This window comes from Diorhabda carinulata, chromosome 12 (genome assembly GCF_026250575.1).
Source record: "Diorhabda carinulata isolate Delta chromosome 12, icDioCari1.1, whole genome shotgun sequence".
Taxonomy (NCBI): Eukaryota; Metazoa; Arthropoda; class Insecta; order Coleoptera; family Chrysomelidae; genus Diorhabda; species Diorhabda carinulata.
This window is the reverse complement of record NC_079471.1, coordinates 678,481-701,006: the sequence shown is the minus strand read 5'-3', so window position 1 is coordinate 701,006 and position 22,526 is coordinate 678,481. Positions and strand designations below refer to the sequence as shown.

At 33.7% G+C, this 22,526-nt stretch overlaps 1 protein-coding gene across 1 annotated transcript in view; it reads left to right on the top strand.

Annotated features, from left to right (window-relative positions):
* The first annotated feature begins 232 nt into the window (after nucleotides 1–232).
* LOC130900046 (FERM and PDZ domain-containing protein 4) overlaps nucleotides 233–22,526 on the top strand; it is a 33,113-nt gene continuing 10,819 nt past the window's right edge. The window contains exons 1-9 of the mRNA XM_057810366.1: nucleotides 233–542; nucleotides 12,172–12,384; nucleotides 15,498–15,617; nucleotides 15,680–15,863; nucleotides 17,332–17,580; nucleotides 18,721–18,969; nucleotides 19,964–20,223; nucleotides 20,278–20,572; nucleotides 20,629–21,171. Coding sequence (XP_057666349.1) covers nucleotides 12,206–12,384; nucleotides 15,498–15,617; nucleotides 15,680–15,863; nucleotides 17,332–17,580; nucleotides 18,721–18,969; nucleotides 19,964–20,223; nucleotides 20,278–20,572; nucleotides 20,629–21,171 — 2,079 coding nt within the window. The 5' untranslated portion in view covers nucleotides 233–542; nucleotides 12,172–12,205. The remainder of the gene's footprint in view (nucleotides 543–12,171; nucleotides 12,385–15,497; nucleotides 15,618–15,679; nucleotides 15,864–17,331; nucleotides 17,581–18,720; nucleotides 18,970–19,963; nucleotides 20,224–20,277; nucleotides 20,573–20,628; nucleotides 21,172–22,526) is intronic.

Genomic DNA, 22,526 nt, shown 5'->3' with positions numbered 1-22,526 from the left:
GTAGTATTAATTAGTAATACATCGTAGCATGAGAAATTTCATTGTCGAGTTTACATATTTCTGATAAACCTTGTATACATATTTCTTCTTTTTTATATATATATACATATATAGAGAGAATTAAAATTTTAATTATTAAATCGATTATTTTCTTATTTAATCCCGCACAGCGCTTTAAATTTCGAACAATTCAATGATCACGCAGTTCCGACGTGATCGTTATTTTCTCGCCCATCTCTCCGAGGCAATTTCTCAATCGGAGTTTAATACTGGGAGCTCCCGACTCGATCCATTCCCGCCGGCCAGCCGTCAGTCTGGTTCTTCGCGTCGTGGGCGGAAGACACACCGCGAATGTTTACAAAATTATCAAAAATACAAATAAATCAACGTGTAAAACGTAAAATTCTATCGACATCACAATATTTCAACGTTTCACTCAAATGTTTCCGAACGCAAAAATCAGTGACTATATTAATACAATGTTTACGTTGAAATTAAGTTTCCATATGAGCGAGAAACAACACCGACGGGATTTTACTATGGTGAGCTGCTATTTTATATAGTTTCTTGGATTTATTAATAGATGTTATGACAGTTACCTATGCGAGAGAGTTAAAAGTAGAATTAAAACGTGTCGAAGGAAAATAAATAAACTGGTTTAAAGTGGTTTTAGAAGTCGTCGAAAAGACGACACTTCCGCTGTTGCTCAAGTAGAATAACAATTAACTTTAAAAGAGTAAGTACGTACTTGGTAACTCGTGTTTTCCATTCCACAAACATATATTACAGTGTATATTTTTATATATACGTATTTCGTACCATTATATACAAACTTTCGTTTTGTTATTAATTATGTAAGTAATTACATACAATGTAGATACGTCTTATTGTTTTCTTAAACAATATATTGAATTTAATACTTGTGAGAGTTCTTATAAAAATGTTAATATTATGAAATTGTGACATAAATTCACATTGCGTAAAATTGAACTAGTAATGACAGCTAATGCAACCATCGAACTAAACAACATGGACGAAATATTACGTCTCCCGCCATTTGCATTTCAATCCAATTGACGTAATCGTTATACAGTGATTTATATTATTTTTTATTAATAAATATGATCTATATTATTTATTCAATTAACTAATGATATTTTTTCAAACTAATTAGAACAAATTTAAAGTTTTATATTGCAAACAATTTTTCAATGATCCGTATATATTACTGACGTTTTCGTGTAAGCTGGAACAGCTCGGAACTGGTAGTGTTAACAGATTTACGAGTTGATCATTTTGTATAAGACGTTGCCAAAATGGTTGTTATACAGATTTTTGATTGGATTTTAATTTTTTTTGTGTTTATGTAACACAAATCACCGAAAAAAATAATTTAAGAAGAGTGGAATGTTTTTAATTAAATCTAGGACATAAATATGTATTATATAATACAAATATATATATATAAATATCTCCGAAAATATTTAGTAAAAAATGGCTGAAAGTAGATAGTTTACGTTCAAAATTTTTTGTTTTGGCAACACTGAAAAAATAAGACGAATTCGTGGACCTTGAAATTAAATAAGTAGAGATGGGAGATTCTGCTAGTACTTTATTTAGTTACAAAATAACATTTTTTTTTATTTCCAATCAATTCATATTCAAATAATCAATTCACTAATAACTATATCGCGATTTGATATACAGGGTTACCGAAAAATGTTTTAAAATATCTATTACGTATTCGATATAAAAATAACTTCACTGTTTTACAATTTATTGATCTCTTATTTAATTTTTTAAATCTGGCAACGTTGTTTGTCTTATAAGATGAGTTAATCTCAACATTTTTACATAAAATAACAATGTTCTTATTTGTAACGTTAATGTACGTCTAATTTTACAAAAAAATCGTAACCAATATTTTGTTTTTCTCTTATTTAGTAAAAAATGGCTGAAAGTAGTTCACAATTACTATTTTCACGATGAATGGCCACTGAAAAAATAAGACAAATTCGTGGACCTTGAAATTAAATAAGTAGAGATGGGAGATTCTGCTAGTACTTTATTCAGTTACAAAATAACAGTTTTTTGATCGATCTCTAACCAATTTAATATTCAAATAATTAATTCATCAATAAGTATATCGTGATTTAATATACACGGTTATCGAAAAATGTTTTAATATAACGTATTTCTATTAATAAAGAACAGATGGAAATTTTTTTAAAGACGTAGATGACTGGAATATATCAGGCGTGGATAGACTCGAGAAAAATTATAAATAAAAAGGATCGAGTTAATGGTCGAACGGAAACGTGACTTGGGTCGTCGAATGAGTTTACCGAACGTGTTATGTTCGTACACCTTTATTATTTCACCATATGAATCCAATCGACCGTCATACAGGATGTCTATTTAATTTAGATTAGAAACGTCAAATAAATTTATGAGTTGCCAATTTTCAAGTTTCTAACAGTTATAAAATAACCGTTCTCCAAATAATCCTACACAGATAATGAAAAAATAAGTATAGAGATGGGAATTACTACTTATTATTATAACTGGTGAAAAATAACTGTTTTTTAAATAAATTTTTTTAGGTGTGTTAAATTCCCATCTCTATATATATTTACGAATCTTGTGTAAACGCGTAGAAAAAAAAAGCGTCGAGAATAAATGTATATGGAAATAACTTCACAAAATCCCAAATAAATTAGATTAGTTACAAACCAGTGGTTTTTAGCACTGATTTTGAAACCAGTCACGATAAGGGATAAGGGTTTGAGCAAACTAACAACTAATCGTGTAAAGGTCGAGGGTGAAGTTGGAAAAATCTTATAATACGGTACTAGATACCAATATTTCACTTTTTATTTCGATATACAACTAAAAATAGACCTTCCTGGAAATTATTCAAAAGAAACAATGTAAATAAACCGCCTGCTACAACAAAAAGAAAGACGCTGCAGGAAAAAGCGCCGCGCGAATTCGCCGAATTTAGTAGCTGTTTGTAACGATATAAATTGAACTTGTTTTTTAAAATTAGCCCTAAAAGAGGGTTTTTTAAGGTTTAAAACTAATTATTCATTCATAAAATGTCCCAAAAACGATGATATTTTGAACGTGAATGACTGGACTATTACGTCGGCCATTTTGTCGATTTAAATGCGTCGTAAAAACGATTACAAGAAACGAAACTTCGTCGTAACGAAAAGCACACGCTAATCTTTTAATAAAACCTATAAACAGTTTTTTTTTTTTTCATTTCAAAACTTATAAGATGTATCAAAATGATAATTTCTCTGTAAATTCGTCACTAGGGTTGCGCTACACGTTGTTGCTGGATAATTGGATTTGCGGGTATGTTCAGGGTTGAATTACAAGTCAATTTGTTTTGTACGTACGATTGAACTCTACACGGTATCGATTTCATCACGTATTATCATAGAAAAAAGTAAATTTTCTGTTCTGTGTTATCATAGAACTATATATACGTGACAAACAAGTTTTCTGATATTTCTATGGCAGTTGTAGTTCTATGGAACCTTTTATCTATGGTTAACTAACGAAAAATTGACAACCAATGACAGTTCTTACACTTGTCAATTGTATAAATGACAATTTACACCGGAGGAAGTGAACAAATTACGTAAAGAAATTTTTATTTTAATTAAAGTACAAAATTTCGAAAAAAAAACGTCAATTGTCAATAGTCGATGGTTCCCGTATGTCAAACAAAACTTTTTGACTCTTTCTATGACTGATTGGGAAGTTGTAGTTCTATGGAACCTTTTTTCTATGGTTAACTAACGGAAAATTGACAAGCAATGACAGTTATTACACTTGTCAATTGTATAAATGACAATTTACACCGGAGGAAGTGAACAAATTACGTAAAGAAATTTTTATTTTAATTAAAGTACAAAATTTCGAAAAAAAAAACGTCAATTGTCAATAGTCGATGGTTCCCGTATGTCAAACAAAACTTTTTGACTCTTTCTATGACTGATTGGGAAGTTGTAGTTCTATGGAACCTTTTTTCTATGGTTAACTAACGGAAAATTGACAAGCAATGACAGTTATTACACTTGTCAATTGGATAAATGACAATTTACACCGGAGGAAGTGAACAAATTACGTAAAGAAATTTTTATTTTAATTAAAGTACAAAATTTCGAAAAAAAAAACGTCAATTGTCAATAGTCGATGGTTCCCGTATGTCAAACAAAACTTTTCGACTCTTTCTATGACAGATTGGGAAGTTGTAGTTCTATGGAACCTTTTATCTATGGTCGACTATAAGAAAATTGACAAGTAATGACAGTTCTTACACTTGTCAATTGTATAAATGACAATTTACACCGGAGGAAGTGAATAAATTTCTTAAAAAAGCTTTTATTTTAATCAAAGTACAAAATTTCGAAAAAAAAACGTCAATTGTCAATAGTCGATGGTTCCCGTATGTCAAACAAAACTTTTTGACTTTTTCTATGACAGATTGGGAAGTTGTAGTTCTATGGAACCTTTTATCTATGGTTAACTAACGGAAAATTGACAACCAATGACAGTTCTTACACTTGTCAATTAAATAATTTTGACAATTTACAAATTTCACAACAAATATCATATTAGTGATTTAGTACATGAGTTTAACGTAAGAGTCGTTGAAGGTTACATCGACGACAATATAAATAACAAGCTAGAACTTCACCTGTCGAGTGTTTGGCAATGTTTCACTGAAATAAACCCAAATTTTCATAACCAAGGTTGAAAAGTGGAACCATTACTTCACACCCCAAACCACAAGAACAATCAAAACAATGGAGTGAAAAAGGAGAACCGTCTCCAATGAAAACAAACACCGCTCCATCTGCAGTCAAGCTCCCGGCGTCGGTTTTCAGTTTGAATTGCTACATCGTGCACCCTATTCGCCAGATTTAACCCCCTCGGATTATTTTCTGTTCCCAGATTTTGAGAAACGTGATATTTTAAAAAATATTATTTTCGATTCATCGTTTTTAATACAATCTTTTCGTAAACGTATAAATGACTAGAAATCGGACACCCCCTGTACATACCAAGTAATTTCGTGATCCGATGGGTATCCCGTGTAACAGGAACCTACGTCCCTTGAGTGGTTTCCTGGCAACTCTACTCAACATTGATTTATTATCTGTAACCGAAACTAAGTCGGTCGTGAATCCTGTAAGGACTTTTTTTTTTAACCAGATTAACAAGGGATTTTGTTCACACTGCTCGATTACAAAATATTTGTAATCTAATGTAAATTAATATCAACACAATTTTCCGAAAAAATCTTTTGGAAATATACCAAAACGAATTTTTTTCAAGAGATGGAAAATACCCACGACTTCTTGTTAAATATATATCGCAAATCATGCTGGTAAACCTACTGCCCTTTATTCTTCTTAGTAGAATGAAATTAAAGTGTAATTTCCTTCTTAAAAACGTAAAAAAACTACCGGACTATTAAGTTTCGGATGTATCTACAATAGACCGGTTTAGGTGTTACTGTACCACATCAGAGTAAGGTACAAACTTCCCAGGTAGGAAATTATGATAAAACCAATAGAATATTTTAGAATTCGTTTTTATTTTTGTATATTATGATTGACTTGATGATTTGTCAACTACTGGAATGTTATTTCGGAGATATAATGCAAAATGTTCCGTCAAGCGTTTAAATTTCAATTTTGATGAGCTTAACTCTGGATCCCTCGATGAATGAAATAATCAAATTCGCAGACAACAGTAGCGTTCGAACGTTTTCAGTCTTGTCAATTGAATAATTTTGACAATCTACACCGGAGAAAGTGAATAAATTTCTTAAAAAAGCTTTTATTTTAATTAAAGTACGAAATTTCAAAAAAAAAACGTCAATTGTCAATAGTCGATGGTTTCCGTATGTCAAACAAAACTTTTCGACTCTTTCTATGACAGATTGGGAAGTTGTAGTTCTATGGAACCTTTTATCTATGGCCGACTATAAGAAAATTGACAAGTAATGACAGTTCTTACACTTGTCAATTGTATAAATGACAATTTACACCGGAGGAAGTGAATAAATTTCTTAAAAAAGCTTTTATTTTAATTAAAGTACGAAATTTCAAAAAAAAAACGTCAATTGTCAATAGTCGATGGTTTCCGTATGTCAAACAAAACTTTTCGACTCTTTCTATGACAGATTGGGAAGTTGTAGTTCTATGGAACCTTTTATCTATGGCCGACTATAAGAAAATTGACAAGTAATGACAGTTCTTACACTTGTCAATTGTATAAATGACAATTTACACCGGAGGAAGTGAATAAATTTCTTAAAAAAGCTTTTATTTTAATTAAAGTACGAAATTTCAAAAAAAAAACGTCAATTGTCAATAGTCGATGGTTTCCGTATGTCAAACAAAACTTTTCGACTCTTTCTATGACAGATTGGGAAGTTGTAGTTCTATGGAACCTTTTATCTATGGCCGACTATAAGAAAATTGACAAGTAATGACAGTTCTTACACTTGTCAATTGTATAAATGACAATTTACACCGGAGGAAGTGAATAAATTTCTTAAAAAAGCTTTTATTTTAATTAAAGTACAAAATTTCAAAAAAAAACGTCAATTGTCAATAGTCGATGGTTCCCGTTTGTCAAACAAAACTTTTCGACTCTTTCTATGACAGATTGGGAAGTTGTAGTTCTATGGAACCTTTTATCTATGGTCGACTATAAGAAAATTGACAAGTAATGACAGTTCTTACACTTGTCAATTGTATAAATGACAATTTACACCGGAGGAAGTGAATAAATTTCGTAAAGAAACTTTTATTTTAATTAAAGTACAAAATTTCGAAAAAAAACGTCAATTGTCAATAGTCGATGGTTTCCGTATGTCAAACAAATCTTTTTGACTTTTTCTATGACAGATTGGGAAGTTGTAGTTCTATGGAACCTTTTTTCTATGGTTAACTAACGGAAAATTGACAACCAATGACAGTTATTACACTTGTCAATTGTATAAATGACAATTTACACCGGAGGAAGTGAATAAATTTCGTAAAGAAACTTTTATTTTAATTAAAGTACAAAATTTCGAAAAAAAACGTCAATTGTCAATAGTCGATGGTTCCCGTTTGTCAAACAAAACTTTTTGACTCTTTCTATGACTGATTGGGAAGTTGTAGTTCTATGGAACCTTTTATCTATGGTTAACTAACGAAAAATTGACAAGCAATGACAGTTATTACACTTGTCAATTGTATAAATGACAATTTACACCGGAGGAAGTGAATAAATTTCGTAAAGAAACTTTTATTTTAATTAAAGTACAAAATTTCGAAAAAAAAAAACGTCAATTGTCAATAGTCGATGGTTCCCGTATGTCAAACAAAACTTTTTGACTCTTTCTATGACTGATTGGGAAGTTGTAGTTCTATGGAACCTTTTATCTATGGTTAACTAACGGAAAATTGACAACCAATGACAGTTCTTACACTTGTCAATTGTATAAATGACAATTTACACCGGAGGAAGTGAACAAATTACGTAAAGAAATTTTTATTTTAATTAAAGTACAAAATTTCGAAAAAAAAACGTCAATTGTCAATAGTCGATGGTTCCCGTATGTCAAACAAAACTTTTTGACTCTTTCTATGACTGATTGGGAAGTTGTAGTTCTATGGAACCTTTTTTCTATGGTTAACTAACGGAAAATTGACAACCAATGACAGTTCTTACACTTGTCAATTAAATAATTTTGACAATTTACAAATTTCACAACAAATATCATATTAGTGATTTAGTACATGAGTTTAACGTAAGAGTCGTTGAAGGTTACATCGACGACAATATAAATAACAAGCTAGAACTTCACCTGTCGAGTGTTTGGCAATGTTTCACTGAAATAAACCCAAATTTTCATAACCAAGGTTGAAAAGTGGAACCATTACTTCACACCCCAAACCACAAGAACAATCAAAACAATGGAGTGAAAAAGGAGAACCGTCTCCAATGAAAACAAACACCGCTCCATCTGCAGGCAAGCTCCCGGCGTCGGTTTTCAGTTTGAATTGCTACATCGTGCACCCTATTCGCCAGATTTAACTCCCTCGGATTATTTTCTGTTCCCAGATTTTGAGAAACGTGATATTTTAAAAAATATTATTTTCGATTCATCGTTTTTAATACAATCTTTTCGTAAACGTATAAATGACTAGAAATCGGACACCCCCTGTACATACCAAGTAATTTCGTGATCCGATGGGTATCCCGTGTAACAGGAACCTACGTCCCTTGAGTGGTTTCCTGGCAACTCTACTCAACATTGATTTATTATCTGTAACCGAAACTAAGTCGGTCGTGAATCCTGTAAGGACTTTTTTTTTTAACCAGATTAACAAGGGATTTTGTTCACACTGCTCGATTACAAAATATTTTTAATCTAATGTAAATTAATATCAACACAATTTTCCGAAAAAATCTTTTGGAAATATACCAAAACGAATTTTTTTCAAGAGATGGAAAATACCCACGACTTCTTGTTAAATATATATCGCAAATCATGCTGGTAAACCTACTGCCCTTTATTCTTCTTAGTAGAATGAAATTAAAGTGTAATTTCCTTCTTAAAAACGTAAAAAAACTACCGGACTATTAAGTTTCGGATGTATCTACAATAGACCGGTTTAGGTGTTACTGTACCACATCAGAGTAAGGTACAAACTTCCCAGGTAGGAAATTATGATAAAACCAATAGAATATTTTAGAATTCGTTTTTATTTTTGTATATTATGATTGACTTGATGATTTGTCAACTACTGGAATGTTATTTCGGAGATATAATGCAAAATGTTCCGTCAAGCGTTTAAATTTCAATTTTGATGAGCTTAACTCTGGATCCCTCGATGAATGAAATAATCAAATTCGCAGACAACAGTAGCGTTCGAACGTTTTCAGTCTTGTCAATTGAATAATTTTGACAATCTACACCGGAGAAAGTGAATAAATTTCTTAAAAAAGCTTTTATTTTAATTAAAGTACGAAATTTCAAAAAAAAAACGTCAATTGTCAATAGTCGATGTTTCCCGTATGTCAAACAAAACTTTTCGACTCTTTCTATGACAGATTGGGAAGTTGTAGTTCTATGGAACCTTTTATCTATGGTCGACTATAAGAAAATTGACAAGTAATGACAGTTCTTACACTTGTCAATTGTATAAATGACAATTTACACCGGAGGAAGTGAATAAATTTTTTAAAAAAGCTTTTATTTTAATTAAAGTACAAAATTTCGAAAAAAAAACGTCAATTGTCAATAGTCGATGGTTCCCGTATGTCAAACAAAACTTTTCGACTCTTTCTATGACAGATTGGGAAGTTGTAATTCTATGGAACCTTTTATCTATGGTCGACTATAAGAAAATTGACAAGTAATGACAGTTCTTACACTTGTCAATTGTATAAATGACAATTTACACCGGAGGAAGTGAATAAATTTTTTAAAAAAGCTTTTATTTTAATTAAAGTACAAAATTTCGAAAAAAAACGTCAATTGTCAATAGTCGATGGTTCCCGTTTGTCAAACAAAACTTTTCGACTCTTTCTATGACAGATTGGGAAGTTGTAGTTCTATGGAACCTTTTATCTATGGTCGACTATAAGAAAATTGACAAGTAATGACAGTTCTTACACTTGTCAATTGTATAAATGACAATTTACACCGGAGGAAGTGAATAAATTTCGTAAAGAAACTTTTATTTTAATTAAAGTACAAAATTTCGAAAAAAAACGTCAATTGTCAATAGTCGATGGTTTCCGTATGTCAAACAAATCTTTTTGACTTTTTCTATGACAGATTGGGAAGTTGTAGTTCTATGGAACCTTTTTTCTATGGTTAACTAACGGAAAATTGACAACCAATGACAGTTATTACACTTGTCAATTGTATAAATGACAATTTACACCGGAGGAAGTGAATAAATTTCGTAAAGAAACTTTTATTTTAATTAAAGTACAAAATTTCGAAAAAAAACGTCAATTGTCAATAGTCGATGGTTCCCGTATGTCAAACAAATCTTTTTGACTTTTTCTATGACAGATTGGGAAGTTGTAGTTCTATGGAACCTTTTTTCTATGGTTAACTAACGGAAAATTGACAACCAATGACAGTTATTACACTTGTCAATTGTATAAATGACAATTTACACCGGAGGAAGTGAATAAATTTCGTAAAGAAACTTTTATTTTAATTAAAGTACAAAATTTCGAAAAAAAAACGTCAATTGTCAATAGTCGATGGTTCCCGTATGTCAAACAAAACTTTTCGACTCTTTCTATGACAGATTGGGAAGTTGTAGTTCTATGGAACCTTTTATCTATGGTTAACTAACGAAAAATTGACAAGCAATGACAGTTATTACACTTGTCAATTGTATAAATGACAATTTACACCGGAGGAAGTGAATAAATTTCGTAAAGAAACTTTTATTTTAATTAAAGTACAAAATTTCGAAAAAAAAAACGTCAATTGTCAATAGTCGATGGTTCCCGTATGTCAAACAAATCTTTTTGACTTTTTCTATGACAGATTGGGAAGTTGTAGTTCTATGGAACCTTTTTTCTATGGTTAACTAACGGAAAATTGACAACCAATGACAGTTATTACACTTGTCAATTGTATAAATGACAATTTACACCGGAGGAAGTGAATAAATTTCGTAAAGAAACTTTTATTTTAATTAAAGTACAAAATTTCGAAAAAAAAAACGTCAATTGTCAATAGTCGATGGTTCCCGTATGTCAAACAAATCTTTTTGACTTTTTCTATGACAGATTGGGAAGTTGTAGTTCTATGGAACCTTTTATCTATGGTTAACTAACGGAAAATTGACAAGCAATGACAGTTCTTACACTTGTCAATTGTATAAATGACAATTTACACCGGAGGAAGTGAATAAATTTCTTAAAAAAGCTTTTATTTTAATTAAAGTACAAAATTTCGAAAAAAAAACGTCAATTGTCAATAGTCGATGGTTCCCGTATGTCAAACAAATCTTTTTGACTTTTTCTATGACAGATTGGGAAGTTGTAGTTCTATGGAACCTTTTATCTATGGTTAACTAACGGAAAATTGACAAGCAATGACAGTTCTTACACTTGTCAGTCGAATAACTTTGACAACTTCCAAAACTATCTAAACGAAGTATGATTTTCCAAAATGTCGTAAACATATTATCAAAAATCTATTAGATTTTAATTTATAACAAATATTTCGAGGATTTTTCAACAAAATATCCATTATTCAATTATGTTTTGCTCTACGCCATTGATTTTTGTAACAACCCATTACCGATGGAAATTCTCCACGCCACTAACTACATTATCACACATACACGCATACTTGGAATTTAATAAAACTCTCTCGATGACGTTTTAGTACTTTTGCAGATGTCCAAACGTTTTTTATAGTATACACAATCTTTATACAAATACTTCCACAACGACTGTTTTCTGTAATATTCCAATATATCAACAACATCGTTACGGCTCGATATAAGTTTCGACGAGTTGGATACAAATACTTTCTCAATGACCGTTTTTTGTAATATTCTATTTATACGAGGGTTGTTCAAATATAAACCGTAATATTAGACCAATCTGGACTACGTAACGTCGCTTTTCAACACGCTTCCCCCGTATATGAGCTTGTTAATTTGTAACTCTACTTTGGACTAGAGCAAGAAAAATTTCGCTCGACATAGGATTCGAATCTCTGTATTGAAAATCAAGCACATCGACAACCTTACCAACAACATCGTTACGGCTCGATATAAGTTTCGACGAGTTGAATACAAATACTTTCTCAATGACTGTTTTCTATAATATTCTATTTATACGAGGGTAGTTCAAATATAAACCGTAATGTTAGGCCGGTCTGTTACGAATCTCGACCACGTAAATTCGCTTTACAACACGCTTCCCCCGTATATGAGCTTGTTAATTTGTAATTCTACTTTGGGCTGAAGCAGGTTATTTATTTAATAAAAATTTCGCTCGACATAGGATTCGTCAACCTTACCAACAACACCGTTACGGCTCGATACAAGTTTCGACGAGTCGGATTGTTTTATTATAAATATTTAGTTGAAAAATTTTTTTCAGATGATAGATAATTAAAAAAAAAAACCATCAGGCGATGTTGCAATCCGACCAACCGGAACAACACGACGCCATAGTCCAAAAAAGTGACGTATCAGAGGGAAATAAGGAGCATAAAAATGCATTCGACAGTACTTTTAAGCACGTGTTGGATTACGCGCCTGCGCCCGGATGGACTTTACACGTTAACGCAGATGGGAGGTTGTATTATTGCAAGTGAGTATTTAGAAGATTGCATTTTATTTATTTATACGAGGTATGTTACAAAAATTCGATTTTAATTAAATTTTATTTTTATTTGTAAAAATATTTTAAGGAAATGCTTATTGAATGATTAATAAAATGTTTCCGATTATTCAGCTTAATTTTTTTATTAATAGTACAAGAAAATTTGTCTCTAACAACGAAAAATTGTCAATATAAGTTTCGTCGAGATGGATACAAATACTTTCGCATAGTGTTTTTTATAAAATTCTACTTATACAAGGGTAGTTCAAATATAAACAGCCCTGAATGCATTAAAATAGAAAAAACCGGGTGATTCTATTTAAAAAAATGAAAATATTTGATAATTATGAAGTTAAACTTTGAATACTTTTTATACACACCCTGTATAAAATGAAAAATTTTTCGACATAGATTTTAATACGTCTGACCTTGCTAAAAATAACCGAATAGAAATCATTTTCATATCTTCAAGGGTATCATCGTAAAAAAATAATTTATAAGGGACTGCAATGGTTAAATTTTTTACAAAAAAATTATTAACTCGAAAAATATGCATTTTTCGAAAAAAGTTTTTAGGCAAAAGTATAATAAAATTTCACGTAGATTTCAAATATGTATTAATATACAGGGTGTTCTATTTAAAATAACAAAGTTATAGTCGACTTCCGGTAGAACCAATTCCTCCACGTACACGGCGGTTATTTGCAAATACGAGGGTCGCCACTACAGTTTGACATTTTTAACGGCGAACGTCTTGTCATATACGAGGGTTATTCGAGTTTTGGAAACTTTCATTTTGACAGCAATGGCCGATCCGTCATCTCTAACAGCCCTCGCTAATTATTGTTATCTTTTTCGATACACCTCGTATATTATTATTATTTTGATATACGAAAATTGTTTATATATATAAAAAACGTATTTTGATTTAACTTTATGCGGTTGAACGGCCTCGAACGGATTAAAATCACGCATATTTTTACTTCAACGAATTATTGGATTGACCCGCAAGGGTTAATTCAACCCCTTTCCCTCCCTCTCTCTCTTTCTTTATCGATTCCATAACAAACCACAATGAACCGGTGTAACTCTGCCCGATTATGGTATTCTGAATATGATATTGGTAGTATAAAAAACAAAAAATGAAATTAATCAGCCGCTTTTTTATATACAAAACAAATCCTACAAGTTTAACGAAATTATTTATACAAAAACAACCTCCTCTTATGAGAAAAATGCAGTGTTGCCAGCTCCAGTTTCGTAGTTTCGCTTGATTAATATACAGAGTGGCTCTAATTTAATTTTATTTTCGCTTTCTTTTTTATATCGCTGCTTGATGATTGTTTATAGCTATTGGTATTTGGTACGTATTTAAAAAAATCTTTTTTCCTGAAATAACTTTTTAACAGATCGTACAGAAAGACGTTGGTTGATATTTATTTGTATAACTGTATAGCTGTTCGTTTGCACGGAATATTTTATAACGACCGGTTTGAATATAATTGAGTCTCATCAGTATATGATATTAATTTTCACTTTTCTGCTGCGTTTACTACCAAATTACAGTGACCAGTTTGCCTGTGATTGATTCTCATCAGAATATAATATGTTACTGCAAGTTACAGTAAACAGTTTGACTATGATTGACTCTAGTCAAAACAAAATACTTTTTCACCTTAATAAGTGGATTTTTACTATTTTACAGTGACCAGTTTGATTATTATCGACTCTCATCAGTATATAATGTTTTTTTACACTGCTACTGCGTTTTTTTTTTCAAATCACAGTGACAAGTTTGAGTATTATGGAATCTCATCAGTATATAATATTTTTCTCTACTTTCCTTCGATGTTTTTTACTATTTTACAGTGACCAGTTTGAGTATTATCGACTCTCATCAGTATATAGTGTTTTTCTCTACTTTCTTACAATGTTTTTTCTGTTTTACAGTGGCCAGTTTGAGTATTATCGACTCTCATCAGTATATAATGTTTTTTACACTGATACTGCGTTTTTTTTTTCAAATTACAGCGACCAGTTTGAGTATTATGGAATCTCATCAGTATATAATATTTTTCTCTACTTTCCTTCGATGTTTTTTACTATTTTACAGTGACCAGTTTGAGTATTATCGACTCTCATCAGTATATAGTGTTTTTCTCTACTTTCTTACAATGTTTTTTCTGTTTTACAGTGGCCAGTTTGAGTATTATCGACTCTCATCAGTATATAATGTTTTTTACACTGATACTGCGTTTTTTTTTTCAAATTACAGCGACCAGTTTGAGTATTATGGAATCTCATCAGTATATAATATTTTTCTCTACTTTCCTTCGATGTTTTTTACTATTTTACAGTGACCAGTTTGAGTATTATCGACTCTCATCAGTATATAATGTTTTTTTACACTGCTACTGCGTTTTTTTTTTCAAATCACAGTGACAAGTTTGAGTATTATGGAATCTCATCAGTATATAATATTTTTCTCTACTTTCCTTCGATGTTTTTTACTATTTTACAGTGACCAGTTTGAGTATTATCGACTCTCATCAGTATATAGTGTTTTTCTCTACTTTCTTACAATGTTTTTTCTGTTTTACAGTGGCCAGTTTGAGTATTATCGACTCTCATCAGTATATAATGTTTTTTACACTGATACTGCGTTTTTTTTTCAAATTACAGCGACCAGTTTGAGTATTATGGAATCTCATCAGTATATAATATTTTTCTCTACTTTCCTACGATGTTTTTTACTATTTTACAATGACCAGTTTGATTATTATCGACTCTCATCAGTATATAATGGTTTTTTATATTGCTACTATGGTTTTACTCAAGGTGCAGTGACAAGTTTGAGTATTATGGAATCTCATCAGCATATATTATGTTTTTTTTCACGTTCCAACGATGTTTTTTTTGCATTACGGTGACCAGTTTGAGTATTATTGATTCTCATCAGCATATAATATTTGTTCTAACCTTCCTTGAGTGTTTTTAATGTCATTTCTACATTCAACTACACTCTTCATCGATTTCACACTATTTATTTAAGTGGTTTCGAGGTTTTTTTGTTAAAATAAATCCCAAAAAATGTTTTTTAGTCACGTTACTCGAACTGCGGGATGGTTACCACCGGCAGAGGCATGGAAAAGTGGAGAAGACTCGTTACCATACGGATGGGAAAGAGCTTTGGACGACTCTGGAAGGACATATTACATAAAGTAAATAAACAGACACCCATTTATCGAAAACCGATTATTGAAAAATTATTTTTTCATTCCAGTCACGTGAATAAAACAACCACCTATGAATCTCCCGTGGTTAGGAACCAGGATCCCGCTCCAATGCCCGAACCACGAGCTGTAACCTTGGAAAGGTCCCCATCTTTGGGTTTTGGATTCGTAGCGGGTTCGGAAAAACCTGTAATCGTGAGATTCGTTACCGAAGGAGGACCTAGTGTAGATAAAGTGAGTACAATCTTCGATAAAGCAGCAGAAAGGCCAAAAGATGGGGCAAATTTTTCCCCCTTCCTCCCCATATCGTAGATTGAGTACGAAAAAACTCTCCCCGGTCTCCCCAATCAACTGATTCACGTAGGATCATTCCCTTGACTCCGAGAGTCACCTGGATCAGTTTAGAATCATTGGTAACCATGGAAATTTACGTAGGATCATTCCCTTGACTCCGGGAGTCACCTGGATCAGTTTAGAATCATTGGTAACCATGAAAAATTACGTAGGATCATTCCCTTGACTCCGTGAGTCACCTGGATCAGTTTAGAATCATTGGTAACCATGGAAATTTACGTAGGATCATTCCCTTGACTCCGGGAGTCACCTGGATCAGTTTAGAATCATTGGTAACCATGGAAATTTACGTAGGATCATTCCCTTGACTCCGGGAGTCACCTGGATCAGTTTAGAATCATTGGTAACCATGGAAATTTACGTAGGATCATTCCCTTGACTCCGGGAGTCACCTGGATCAGTTTAGAATCATTGGTAACCATAGAAATTTACGTAGGATTATTCCCTTGACTCCGTGAGTCACCTGGATCAGTTTAGAATCATTGGTAACCATGAAAAATTACGTAGGATCATTCCCTTGACTCCGTGAGTCACCTGGATCAGTTTAGAATCATTGGTAACCATGAAAAATTACGTAGGATCATTTCCTTGACTCCGTGAGTCACCTGGATCAGTTTAGAATCATTGGTAACCATGGAAATTTACGTAGGATCATTCCCTTGACTCCGTGAGTCACCTGGATCAGTTTAGAATCATTGGTAACCATGGAAAATTACGTAGGATCATTCCCTTGACTCCGTGAGTCACCTGGATCAGTTTAGAATCATTGGTAACCATGGAAATTTACGTAGGATCATTCCCTTGACTCCGTGAGTCACCTGGATCAGTTTAGAATCATTGGTAACCATGGAAATTTACGTAGGATCATTCCCTTGACTCCGTGAGTCACCTGGATCAGTTTAGAATCATTGGTAACCATGGAAAATTACGTAGGATCATTCCCTTGACTCCGTGAGTCACCTGGATCAGTTTAGAATCATTGGTAACCATGGAAATTTACGTAGGATCATTCCCTTGACTCCGGAAGTCATCTGGATCAGTTTAGAATCATTGGTAACCATGGAAATTTACGTAGATGTCTGTCGAGCCTTTCGTGGACCTCTGGGGATAACCTGATCCATTAAATGAATGAAGGAAATTTGTGTAGAACCCGGTAGCGTTGCTCTTCCTACTCTGGGACTTCACCAAGATCCCAATGAAGGAAATTTAAGTAGACCCCTATCGAGATTCTCTTTTTTGTCCAATCTACAAATGTTTTGATCTGATGAGGCTCGGTTTCACCACAACGAGAGGCTAATCCAACCAAACCATCAATTGAATCCGCGTTAATTACTTTTATTTACTTCAGCTTCTTCCCGGCGACCAAATTCTATCGGTGAACGGAGAAGACGTCGAATCAGCTCCAAGGGAACACGTGATTTCTTTGGTGAGAGCTTGTAGCAAAACGGTAAATTTGGTGGTTTGTCAACCAGCCGAACAGCAAGGTGCGAGAAAATCGACTTTACTGTCGGCCAGCAAAAGGGCCAGACTTAAAAATAAACCTTCGAGAGTGCGGTTCGCGGAAAGCGTATGCGTCAACGGAGCCCCTCTATTTCCGGTAAGTCATTTTTTTGAGGTTCTATAATTTACCAAAGGGATTTCAAGTGTTATCTTAATCAAATTAGATTTAGAATCGACCTAAGGGACTAAACAATTCCAAAAAAAAAACAATTTACTCGGCATCTAACCACCGGATCACGCGTTACGCTGGACTGAATGCAGCGAACTTCTCCATTTAAGAAATTTCATTATTTTAGACCGTCGGGATTATGATTTGGGTCATCTTAGGTCATGGAAAGAGCGCGCAGAATACGTTCTTGTACTCCAAATGGGTAATAATACTGTAATCGTGAATTGAGGTATTACAAAGTGACTAATGAATTATTTAATAGGAGTTAAAATCAAAGAGATTCTATTTTTTTCCTCCTTTATGTCCAAATAGCGTACAATTTAATTAATAGTCCCCGATATACCTGATTTTGGGAAAAACCAAAAACCTTCTACCTGATATTTGTTTCTATACGTACTCGAACCCAGGCGAGGCGTTCGGAATCGTGAAGGAATTAATTCTGTCTCGAGACTTCGAGATCTCGAACGCCGAGACTTTCCGAGAATTACGTAGAAGTCTAGAAAATGACATAATTATTCAAAATATATTTTAAAAATGTCACTTCAACGATCTGGTCATTCTCTAGATAAAATATCGACTTAATCCCAGATGATTATTCCCAGAAGACGACGGATAAACTGATTTGTATACAGTTACGATTTTTATTTTAGCGTATCGGATATAATATAATGAATAGAATTTTTTCTAGCGGCTTTACGAAAATTACATCGTCATCTCGACGTTATCAAGTTGATACAAAACCCCTTCGACGTCATTCAAAGCTCGTAAAAGCTTTTTATCTTAAAGTAAGCTCGGCTTTGTAAACTAAACAAAGCTTTTTGAGAAGGATCCTTTTCATATGCCGAAAGTGTGTAGCTTTAGAATTCACTCAATTTTCTTTATGGTATTTCCACGAATTTTTATTTATTTATACGGGGTATACGCGAATAAACGTCTTTTTATTTAGCGGAAATAGATTTTTCGAGAGTGTGGATTAAGCCGGACGCTTGTCTATCCTTCCAACGCGATTCAACGGGCGCGCCACCGATTTCCGGGTTTAATTATTATTTTTACTGTTTTTTTTTACAGCCTTCAGCATTTTCTTTGGGCGATATGTGCGTCCCGCCGATGGCGAACGTTTTAAAAGTTTTTTTGGAGAACGGCCAGACGAAATCTTTTAAATACGACGCCTGGACGACGGTCCAGGACGTCGTATCGTCCTTGGAATCGAAATTGTGTCTCCAAGCAACCGAGCACTTCAGTCTCGTGGTCGAACATATCAAATCGTTAAAAAGGAACAAATTGACTTTATTAGATCCGCAGGATCTTTTAGCAAGGGTAAGATTCGTTTCAAATATCACATTTTGTATATAGTGTGTTCATAAATTGATTATAATGTCCATTAAAAAAATATATCGTTGTTTCTCCAAGCTTTCTGGTTTTTACCCGGCTCGAAGGACCAGATCTACGTCTCACATCCAATTATCACTGATTTCATCGAGTTTTTACAGCTGCTCTGAATTAGATACAACAAATCTTTGTTTTTATGAAAAATTTGGGTTCCAACTTCACGAAAACTTGTTCGAAACGGTTTTTACGTTGATTTTCTTTTCATAAGACAACTCAGAAATGGTAACGCGCGAATAGCATCGACGTACGCACCAAATCACGCCTGTAATTGCACTCGGTGGCTGGTCCTTCGAGCCTTGTTGTTTTACCCGGCTCGAAGGACCAGATTCGAAGTCAAATATCCGCGCATAACCTCCAATTATCACCTATCTCTTCTAGTTTTTAGTTCCTTTGAATCGGATCGAACAAATCCTTCAAAATTCATTGTTTTTATGAAAATTTTGGGTTCCAACTTCACCAAAACTTGTTCGAAACGGTTTTTCCGTTGATTTTCTTTTCATAAGACAACTCAGAAATGGTAACGCGCGAATAGCATCGACGTACGCACCAAATCACGCCTGTAATTGCACTCGGTGGCTGGTCCTTCGAGCCTTGTTGTTTTACCCGGCTCGAAGGACCAGATTCGAAGTCAAATATCCGTACATAACCTCCAATTATCACCTATCTCATCTAGTTTTCAGTTCCTTTGAATCGGATCGAACAAATCCTTCAAAATTCATTGTTTTTATGAAAATTTTGGGTTCCATCTTCACTGGAACCTCTTAGAAACTGTTTTTTTATTGATTTCTACTTTATCGGATAATTTAGAAACAGTAACGCACCGATTCGCCCTCTCCTTTTGAATCCCGTGGCTCTGGTCCTTCGAGCCGTGTTGTTTTACCCGGCTCGAAGGACCAGATTTAGGAAATTTCCATTTTTGCAGATAGCGTCTCGACCGGGCGCTCACAAACTCCGTTGTCTGTTTAGAGTAGCTTTCGTACCGGCATCGGCGGCAGCTCTAGCTCAAAAAGATCTCCACGCATTAGATTACCTCTACACCCAATGTTGTAACGACGTCATACAAGAGAGATTCGCTCCCGAGCTGCAGTACGACACCGCTCTCAGATTAGCCGCGTTGCACATATATCAACACGCTCTCGCCCACAACGTACCGGCTTCGAAATTGACCGTCAAAACGGTGGAGTAAGTAGGTACCCCCGGGTGGTCGACTAGAATGTTGTCAATTCGATGTTTCAGGAGGGAATTCGGTCTGGAACGCTTCATACCGGCGTCGCTGTTGGAAAACGTGAAAAGAAAAGAAATCAGAAAACTGATCGGCCATTTTTTGAAACTGCATTCGAGTATGGCGGGTTTGGGCAAACAACTCACGGCTCTGCAAGCGAAACTTCATTATTTAGACATAGTAAGTCAGTTGCCGAGTTACGGCGCCAAATGTTTTTCTGCCGGACCTAGAGGAGACGCTTTGGAAAGGGTGATTTTGGTCAGTCCCAGATTCGGCATCAGCCAAATAACCGGGACGAGAAAATCGGTGGTACGTTCGATCGAACAAAATCGATTTTGTAGAAAAATTTTGAGATTCCTTTCTAGTTCCAGCCGATTCCGATAGCCAATATAGAAGATATGAGGAAAATCGAGATAAGGAACGAGGACGAAGTGACGCGGACCGTTCTGATCCATCTTCGAAGCGAAAAAATCGTGCCGATATGTTTGGAAGAGCGCGACGCGTGCGAATTGGCTCTGGTGCTGTGCGGCTACCACAAATTGACGACTTCGCAAAATCTTCCCGTCGATCAAGAGGATTCGCCGCAAGTCGAGGACCTGGCTCCGCCGTATTTGTCTCCGCATAAAGTCGTTCCCGAAAAATGGAGTTACGTAGATCAGAGTTGTTTGAAGTTGTGTTGCTTCGCTACTTTACCGTTATATAAGAATGTGAATAGAAAAACCAACGGTTTGTACAACACCGTCGGTAGACAATCGAAACAATCGTTGATGATCGGTTACAGTTTGGATAGCAACATGAATCGATCGATTAACGATAGAAATCGATTTTATAGCGTCGACGGCAACGCCGCGCGCGACGCGGAAAACGATTTGTACGAGAATGGCTTACTAGAAGCTAGAAACGAAGAGGTGAGTAAATACACTAACACTTAACACTAATTTATTTAAACGCAACGCTCGGTTTAGCCTACACTATCCCGATGTATTCACTATTATATCTAATTGTTGACTGCTGCTAATAAAAACTCGTTGTTTATATACTATCGTCACTTTCTAGAATAATCGATTTCCTGGAAATCACTAATTTATCGTAAACAAACAAAAAAAAACCTTTTTTGAAATGCTTTTATGGTAATAATCACGAAAACGATGTAAATACTTCACAAAAAATAGGTAAAACTACGCAGCGCGTCCGCCAAATTTTAGCATCGATAAAATATTAAAACAGAAACATATAAATGCACTAAAAATATTAAATTTGTGACGTAAATCTCATACAATTGGTTTTTAATCGATATACTTACGCAGTTTATACACTATTCACTAACACTTAACACTAATTTATTTAAACGCACCGCTTGGTTTATCCTACACTATCCCGATCTATTCACTATTGAATCTAATTGTTGACTGCTGCTAATAAAAACTCGTTGTTTATATACTATCGTCACTTTCTAGAATAATCGATTTCCTGGAAATCACTAATTTATCGTAAACAAACAAAAAAAAACCTTTTTTGAAATGCTTTTATGGTAATAATCACGAAAACGATGTAAATAAGTCACAAAAAATAGGTAAAACTACGCAGCGCGTCCGCCAAATTTTAGCATCGATAAAATATTAAAACAGAAACATATAAATGCACTAAAAATATTAAATTTGTGACGTAAATCTCATACAATTGGTTTTTAATCGATATACTTACGCAGTTTATACACTATTCACTAACACTTAACACTAATTTATTTAAACGCACCGCTTGGTTTAGCCTACACTATCCCGATGTATTCACTATTATATCTAATTGTTGACTGCTGCTAATAAAAACTCGTTGTTTATATACTATCGTCACTTTCTAGAATAATCGATTTCCTGGAAATCACTAATTTATCGTAAATAAACAAAAAAGGCCTTTTTAGAAATGTTTTTATGGAAACAATTATAAAAACGATGTAAATAGGTCACAAAAAATAGGTAAAAGTACCAAGCGCACCCGCCAAATTTTAGTATCTATAATATATTCGAACAAAAACATATAAATGCACGAAAAATATTAAATTTGTGACGTAAATCTTATACAATTGGTTTTTAATCGATGTACTTACGCAGTTTATACACTATTCACTAACACTTAACACTAATTTATTTAAACGCACCGCTTGGTTTATCCTGAAGTGTTCAATATGATATCTTAGTGTTTTACTGCTACTAGAGACTCGTTTTAAATACTTTTATCACTTTGATTGTAAAAACTGGTTAAATTC